At 37.5% G+C, this 9,196-nt stretch overlaps 1 protein-coding gene across 2 annotated transcripts in view; it reads left to right on the top strand.

Moving 5' to 3' along the window:
- Positions 1-454: 454 nt before the first annotated feature.
- dpf2 (double PHD fingers 2) overlaps positions 455-9,196 on the top strand; it is a 33,997-nt gene continuing 25,255 nt past the window's right edge. For both annotated transcript variants that reach the window (XM_062964847.1, XM_062964846.1), the window contains exons 1-4: positions 455-561; positions 4,878-5,038; positions 7,073-7,180; positions 8,934-9,097. In XM_062964847.1, coding sequence (XP_062820917.1) covers positions 497-561; positions 4,878-5,038; positions 7,073-7,180; positions 8,934-9,097 — 498 coding nt within the window. In that variant the 5' untranslated portion in view covers positions 455-496. The remainder of the gene's footprint in view (positions 562-4,877; positions 5,039-7,072; positions 7,181-8,933; positions 9,098-9,196) is intronic.

Raw genomic sequence — 9,196 nt, 5'->3', positions numbered from 1 at the left:
ACAAACCTTCCTTGCCTAGTTTCTCCATGCCTCACAACCTCTGAGGATGCCTGCCATAGATGTGGGCGAAACGTCAGGAGAGAATGCTTCTGGCACATGGCCCTACAGCCCGGAATACATACACCCAGCAACTCAAGGCCCCTTATCCCAGAAAACCCCTCCCCTTGCAGGCCCCAGGCCCCAAGCTCGGCCTCCTTTTTCTCTCCGCTCACCTTTTCTCTTCCGAACCACAATCGCGTCTCTTCTGAGGTAAATAAAGCCTTTTGACCTCCTTCCTGGCTCAACTGGGGCTCACGCATGCGCAGACCTCGAACGTCATGCTCTGGCCGCCATCTTGGCTCTTGGCACTACCACACCTCACCTGCAAGAGACCATTTTACGCATGCGCACACAGAGAACGACACCCGCCTTGGGCAAGAGTTGGGAGCCGCGAAGGCGCAAGAGCAGCCAGGCGGCGCATGCGCAAGCATCTCTGGCGAGGACGGAGCCCGAGCGGATGGTGTGCGCAGGCGCACTCGAGGCGGGGAAGATGGCGGCTGTGGTCCAGAATGTGGTGAAACTGTGAGTGGAAATTTTCTTGTTGTTTCCCCCCCTTTTTGGTCAGAAGTGATCCGGCCCGAACCTTTGCGAAGCGGGAACAGAGGGCGGGTTCATTCTACCCGAGGGGGACGATATTTGTTGAGGGAGAATAAGGATAGTTGTGAGGTATTTTTTCTTTTCATTGTTTCCTCAAGTTTGTGGTGAAGCAAACGGAGTGAAACACGCGTGTACTCGTGCCTTAAAGTTTCCAAAGTGAGGTTTGTGGAAGGCATCCCTTTCGAAATAAATTTTTTATTGGGTTTCTGTGAGTTTCCCGGGCTAACCCATGTTTCAGAAGCATTCTCTCCTGACATTTCGCCCACATTTATGATGGGCATTCTCAGGGGTTCTGAGGCCTGTTGGAAACTAAGCAAGTGAGGTTTATGTATCTGTGGAATAATGTCAATAATAATACATATATAATATATATGTATTATATATATATATATATATATATATATATATATATATATATATATTACATATATATTATATATGTATTATTATTGACATTATTCCACAGATACATATATACCGTAGAGATATATATACCGTAGAGTCACTTATCCAACATAAACGGGCCGGCAGAATGTTGGATAAGCGAATATGTTGGATAATAAGGAGGCATTAAGGAAAAGCCTATTAAACATCAAATTAGGTTATGATTTTACAAATTAAGCACCAAAACATCATGTTAGACAACAAATTTGTCAGAAAAAGTAGTTCAATACGCTATGTTATGTAGTAATTACTGTATTTATGAATTTATGAATTATGAATTTAGCACTAAAATATCATGATATATTGAAAACATTGACTACAAAAATGCATTGGATAATCCAGAACGTTGGATAAGCGAGTGTTGGATAAGTGAGACTCTACTGTATATATATATAATATATATATATATATAATACATATATACAATATAATTTACAATAATACATAATATTATAATATATATGTGTGTGTGTATATATATACATATATATACAATATATTTACAATAATATATTAATATTAATTATATATTATATATTACATGTAATATTATTAATAATATTACAATATATAGATATTGTACAATATGGTAATTTATTGCCAGTATTGTGCTATGCTAATAATATAATATTGTATGTAAATTCAATTTGTAAGCCGCTCTGAATCCCCTTTGGAGTGAGAAGGGTGGGATATAAATGTATTAAAAAATAAATAAATACAGTAGAATCTCACTTATCCAACATAAATGGGCCGGCAGAACGTTGGATAAGCAAATATGTTGTATAATAAGGAAGGATTAAGGAAAAGCCTATTAAACATCAAATTAGGTTATGCTTTTACAAATTTGACAGAAAAAGTAGTTCAATACACAGTAATGCTATGTAGAAATTACTGTATTTACGAACTTAGCACCAAAATATTACGATGTATTGAAAACATTGACTACAAAAAAGCATTGGATAATCCAGAATGTTGGATAAACGAGTGTTGGATAAGTGAGACACTACTGTAAATAAAATGTCCAAGGTGAGAAAAAGAACTCTTGTCTGTCTGAGGCAGGAGTGAATGTTGCGGTTGGCCACCTTGATTAATAATAATAATAATAATAATAATAATAATAATAATAATAATAATAACTTTATTTTTATACCCCGCCTCTATCTCCCCAAAGGGGACTCAGGGCGGCTTACATGGGGCCAAGCCCAAATAAAAACAGTAGCAGTATAAAACACAGCAATAGATTAGCATTGAATAGCCTTGCAGCTTCAAGGCCTGGCTGATTCCTGCCTGGAGAAATCCTTTGTTGGGAGGTGTTAGCAGGCCCTGCTTGTTTCATGTCTGAAATTGCCCTGTTTTCAGAGTGTTGTTTTTTATTTATTGTCCTGATTTTAGAGTTTCTTTTAATACTGGTAGCCAGATTTTGTTCATTTTCATGGTTTCCTCCTACACAGAGAAGCCATTGAACTCAACAAGCATGTGGACAATTTCAGCAGAAAGGAGGAAACCATAAAAATGAACAGAATCTGGCTACCAGTATTAAAAAAACTCTAAAATCAGTAACCCAGTTACTCACAGCAACCCAATGATTCCAGCCATGAAAGTCTTCAACAACACAAAAACTAAATTGTTTTTACTCCTTTTGTTCAAATCAGGTACAAAATGAGTGTTTGAAAAAACACTGGTGGGTGAATTTAGGAGAATCAAAAGGTCTATAACTAGTAGGAGGGATCAAATGTGCACAAAAGAAAAGAACACCTTCACATAAGGTTTTTAAGACAAAAGAGGGTCTCTGCCAGTCGGAATTTCTGGAGAAGAATTTCTGTTTTAATTGCCACAGATTTCAACAGCATTATGCACCTTAACTACCTTCGTGGTAGTTCGTGGTGGCTTGCTTTCTTGATTTACTGCTCGGGTTATTGAGTCAAGTATGAAATAATGTGAATACAGTGAGCTTTCAGGATAATTACCTTATTTTCTTCTTCTCCCCTCCTAGATTTTTCTTAGCAGGAATGGTATAGGATTATTCCTTCCCTCTGAGCAAATTGACAATCATTGATTTCTATGCCCTCCTTCTGTTACTTTGTTCAGCAAGGCTTAAACACCGGCGTTACTGTAATTACAGCCTCTTAAAAGAGGCTTCGTAGGTGCCGAAACACAGATTTAAAAAAGAACAAGAAGGAAAATGCAAAGTGGGTTATTTTTCCTGCTCCTTCCTTTCACCGCCCTTCTGAGAAGTTTCCGTTTGAGCCATTTGACTAATGGAATTATTGAACAGAATTGGCTATTTTCTTTTTCCGTAGTTTTGATAGGTAGAAAATCAGATGCAGTGATATAAAATGCTAGCTTTGGAAATGGCCTTTGGTTACTAAAATGGGAGCCTAATGGCATTTTGACACTGGCACCTTAAAACTTTGAAATATGACAGGAGTTTGCTATGTGCCAGATCCTTTAAGAGAGTTAAGTACTTTAGAAAGCTGTTGTATTGCTGTGGTTGAGGATTCCTGCTCAGAATAATAGAATCCTAGAGTTGGAAGAGAACCCAAGGGCTATCCAGATCAACCCTCTCTCAGGCAGGAAGACACAATCAAAGCCCTACCAATAGATGGCCATCCAGCCTCTGCTTTAAAACCCCCAGAAATGGAGACGCCTCCAAATTTCAAGCTGCTGGGCAGCTCTTACTGTCAGGAAGTTCTTCCTAATATTTTATTTAAGTGAAATCGCTTTTCCTGAAATTTGAATCCAATCTGAGTTCCCTCAGGGAGATAGAGCGGAATATAAATAAAGATTATTATTATTTGAAACACAGCAAGATGAGTCCACAGCAGACACTCTGCTGGCTGTTGTATTGGATCACACATCGGACTCTTCCCAAGTGTCTATTATTATTATTATTGTTATTGTTATTATTATTATTTATTTGAAACACAACAAGATGAGTCCACAGCAGACACTCTGCTGGCTGCTGTATTGGGTCACATGTCGAATTCTTCCCAAGTGTCTATTATTATTATTATTATTATTATTATTATTTATTTGAAACACAACAAGATGAGTCCACAGCAGACACTCTGCTGGCTGTTGTATTAGATCACACGTCGGACTCTTCCCAAGTGTCTATTATTATTATTATTATTATTATTATTATTATTTATTTGAAACACAACAAGATGAGTCCACAGCAGACACTCTGCTGGCTATTGTATTGGATCACACGTCGGACTCTTCCCAAGTGTCTATTATTATTATTATTATTTTATTGTTATTATTATTATTTGAAACAGAACAAGATGAATCCACAGCAGACACTCTGCTGGCTGTTATATTGGGTCACACGTCGGACTCTTCCCAAGTGTCTATTATTATTATTATTATTATTATTATTATTATTTTATTGTTATTATTATTATTTGAAACACAACAAGATGAATCCACAGCAGACATTCTGCTGGCTGTTTTCTTGGATCACACGTCGGACCCTTCCCAAGTGTCTAGGACTATGTGATGTATCAACGAATAATGTGTGCCGATCCCAGTAAGGTGGCCTTCTGCAGCTGACCAGTGGTCATTTTGTCAGCACTGATTGTGTTTAAGTGCAGGCCAAGGTCTTTAGGCACTGCACCCAGTGTGCCGATCACCACTGGGACCACCTTGACTGGCTTGTGCCAGAGTCTTTGCAATTCGATCTTTAAATCCTCATATCGTTCCAGCTTTTCCAGTTGTTTCTGATTATTATTATTATTATCATCACTATTATTATTATTATTACTCCCCTTTTATGCATGTTTCCTCCTTTCCAGTCTTGGCGAACAATACTATAAGGACGCAATGGAACAGTGCCACAACTACAACGCTCGGCTCTGTGCTGAGAGGAGTGTTCGCTTGCCCTTCCTCGACTCGCAGACCGGAGTGGCCCAGAGCAACTGCTACATCTGGATGGAGAAGCGGCACAGGGGACCAGGTTGGCCTTAGTGTTGACATTGTGGAGATCATGAGGCATAGCGATTGCAGTTTGGTTTTATTTTGTGGGGTTCAACATGCGACAGCAGTATTCTGTTTCATTTCTTGTCAGCCAACAGCTAATTTGTACTAGCTCAGTGGACAGCCACAACTATGATAGAATGCAGAATGTGTGCATTGCAATTCAGTACCTGGAGAGAGACAAATTATTTCTCCCAAAGTTGGGACTGGTCATGTGGAGTCTCTGAAAATAGAGCCTTTAAGCTATGTTAGTTTTGTTTTATGTGTTGTCGAAGGCTTTCATGGCCGGGATCACAGGGTTGTTGTATGTCTTTCGGGCTGTGTGGCCATGTTCCAGAAGCATTCTCTCCTGACGTTTCGCCCACATCTAGGGCAGGCATCCTCAGAGGTTGTGAGGTGTGTTGTCGAAGGCTTTCATGGCCGGGATCACAGGGTTGTTGTATGTCTTTCGGGCTGTGTGGCCATGTTCCAGAAGTATTCTCTCCTGACGTTTCGCCCACATCTATGGCAGGCATACCTCCATACCTCACAACCTCTGAGGATGCCTGCTATAGATGTGGGTGAAACGTCAGGAGAGAATACTTCTGGAACATGGCCACACAGCCCGAAAGACATACAACAACCCTTAGTTTTGTTTTGTTTTTCCTGAAAATATGTTCCTCCCACTCTTCTTTTTTAAAAGACCCTGTTTAGTCACTCAAAGTTGTTGTTGTTGTTGTTGTTGTTATTGTTATTATTACTAGCTCCCATTGCCAAACACAAGAGTTGAGTGGGCTCTTGCCCCATGTGAGCCGCCCCTAGTCCCTTTGGGGAGATGGAGGTGGGGTATTAGAATAAAGATTATTATTATTATTTTATTATGACACAGCAAACAAGATAGACATGCTGGATTTCATATCACAAAATCACAAGTCGAACACTTGCCAAGTGTCTAGGACTGTGTGATGTATTTTTGGATGATGCAGAAATACTATTATTATTATTATAAAATAATATTATATAAATTATTATTATTATTATTATTATTATTATTTAATCCTAGAGTAAGAAGAAGGCAGGCCTTCTAGACCAACCCCCTGCCATGCCGGAAAGCACCATCAAAGCCCTCCGGACAGATGGCCACCAAACTCAGCCTTTAGAAACTGACCTATTATTATTATTATTATTATTATTATTATATGCACTTTCACTGGCCCAGTTCATGTGTATGTTTCCCACCCCTTGATCGAAGGCTGTCACTGCGATTGTTTTTTAACTGAAATTGCTGTGTTTTATCTATGATGTATTTTTGTTATATTTTATTGTATGTTGTTTTGTATTTGTATTTGTACTCTTTGGAAACCGCCCTGAGTCCCTTTGGGGAGATAGAGTGGTATATAAGTAAATTATTATTATTATTATTATTATTATTATTATTGTAATAATGGGAAAGCAGCCCTTTGTAAGACCCTGTTGAATTCCCCAAAGTAATTATTATTATTATTATTATTATTATTATTATTATTATTATTATTATTGTAATGGGAAAGCAGCCCTTTGTAAGACCCTGTTGAGTTCCCCAAAGTAATTATTATTATTATTATTATTATTATTATTATTATTATTATTATTAGGGACATTTTCTTGGGTCTTGTGCTCCACTTTTTGTATTTTTTTCAACCTCAGCCCCCTTCCCTTATATTTTACATGAGCGTTAACAAAATTCACAGATAATAACAGCTCAACCAATTTTTTTTCTTGATATCTTCGCTTTTAGGGTTTCCTGGAGTTATTTGGGGTGCTGATTCAGAAAATTGTATTAGATAGACCACATCAACTCTAGATTTTTAAATATTAGATATAGTTGTGGACTAGCCATAACTAAGATAGAATGTGTGAATTGCAATTCAGTGCCTGGAGAGACACAAAGTGTTTGTCCCCAAAGTGTGGAGTCTCTGAAAATAGAGCTTTTAAGCTATGTTAGTTCTGTTTTTTTCTGAAAATATGTTCCTCCTACTCTGCCTTTTTTTTAAAGGTTTGGCATCTGGCCAGCTCTATTCGTATCCGGCGCGGCGCTGGAGGAAAAAACGCCGTGCTCACCCTCCTGAGGATCCCAGGCTTTCCTTCCCTTCTATTAAACCAGGTTTGTACCTGACAACAGCTTGATTTAATGAGATGGAACAAGCTTGTTTTCTTCTATTAGGACCTAAGCCAGGGATTCAAATTGTAAACAATGAGATGCCCATTAAATATTAAAAAGAACTTTCTGAAAGTAGTATCTGTTCAACAGTGGAATGAGCTACCAGGGAGGATGGTGGACTCTTCCTTGGTTAGAGATATTCAAGGCAATTCCTCTCTAGTTCTCTATAACTATGAGGACAATTATTTATTTTTATCCCGCTTTTCTCCCATGGGTGGGATTCAAAGCAGCGTACAAAGTCAAAACAGCAAAAATGAACAACATGAAATACCATATATACTCAAGTATAAGCCGAGTTTTTCAGCCCTTTTTTAAGACTGAAAAAGCCCCCTTCGGCTTATACTCGGGTGAGGGTCCTGGTTGGCTTATATTTGGGTCAGCTTATACTCGAGAATATATGGTACATTTATTATTTTTCTCTATTATTATTGGTATTATTACATTTATTATTTTACCCTATTTATTATTGTTACTATTACATTTATTTTACTCTATTCTTCTTATTATTAATACATTTATTATTGTACTCCGATATGATTAGTGCTACATTTATTATTTTACTCGTATTTATTTTTACATTTATTATTTTACTCTATTTATTTTTACATTTATTATTTTACTCTATTATTATTAAAAAGATACGTAAGCACATTTACATTGAAGAAGATGAGACTAATGATTTAACCAGGGTTGGACAGCTTTATCTTAAATTACAGTTTTATGTAAATATTCAAAAATATTTAACCTGCCGATGCCTCAATTAATGCAATTTTATTAGTATCTATTTTTATTTCTGAAATTTACTGCTCTCGGCTTATACTTGAGTCAATGTTTTCCCAGGTTTTTGTGGTAAAATTAGGTGTTTCATATTCAAAATATTCAAACATATTTAACCTGCCGATGCCTCAATTAATGCAATTTTATTAGTATCTATTTTTATTTCTGAAGTGTACCGCTCTCGGCTTATACTTGAGTCAATGTTTTCCCAGTTTTTTGTGGTAAAATTAGGTGCCTCGTATTCAAAATATTCAAAAATATTTAACCTGCCGATGCCTCAATTAATGCAATTTTATTAGTATCTATTTTTATTTCTGAAATGTACCGCTCTCGGCTTATACTTGAGTCAATGTTTTCCCAGGTTTTTGTGGTAAAATTAGGTGTTTCATATTCAAAATATTCAAAAATATTTAACCTGCCAATGCCTCAATTAATGCAATTTTATTAGTATCTATTTTTATTTCTGAAATTTACCGCTCTCGGCTTATACTTGAGTCAATGTTTTCCCAGGTTTTTGTGGTAAAATTAGGTGTTTCATATTCAAAATATTCAAACATATTTAACCTGCCAATGCCTCAATTAATGCAATTTTATTAGTATACTATTACTACTATTAGTAGGCTTATACTTGAGTCAATGTTTTCCCAGTTTTTTGTGGTAAAATTAGGTGCCTCGGCTTATATTCGGTTCAGCTTATACTCGAGTATATATGGTACTTCAAAACCAACATAAACCAAATGAACAAATAACACACCATATAAACCAAATTTAAACAAATAATTAATAAATTAAGATGTAAATAGCCGCTGTTGCTATTTGTTTTGATCAGCAAGAAAACATAAGATATAATCTGTTTTTAAGATGCCAGAGAGGCCCTTGTTTGCTAATGTAGCCCTTCATGTGGACTTTCCCTCCGCAGACACTGAGCAGACGCTCAAGAAAGAGGGCCTGATCTCTCAGGATGGGAGCAGCTTGGAGGCTCTCTTGCGGACAGACTCTCTCGAGAAGCGCAGCCTGCCGGACCCGCGCACCGACGAAGACAGCCTTGGTGAATTCCCCGTCACCAACAGTCGTGCACGGAAGGTACTGGTTGAGGAAGAATACAGCTTTGTGCTGAAAGAAATGACCTTTTTGAAGCCGCAGCTCACAAATCTGTGGGTCTGGTGGCTGGAGAATTCTGCA

The sequence above is a fragment of the Anolis carolinensis genome, unplaced genomic scaffold, assembly GCF_035594765.1.
Source record: "Anolis carolinensis isolate JA03-04 unplaced genomic scaffold, rAnoCar3.1.pri scaffold_14, whole genome shotgun sequence".
NCBI lineage: Eukaryota > Metazoa > Chordata > Lepidosauria > Squamata > Dactyloidae > Anolis > Anolis carolinensis.
The sequence above is the reverse complement of the archived record's forward strand: the minus strand, read 5'-3'. Positions and strand labels throughout refer to the sequence as shown.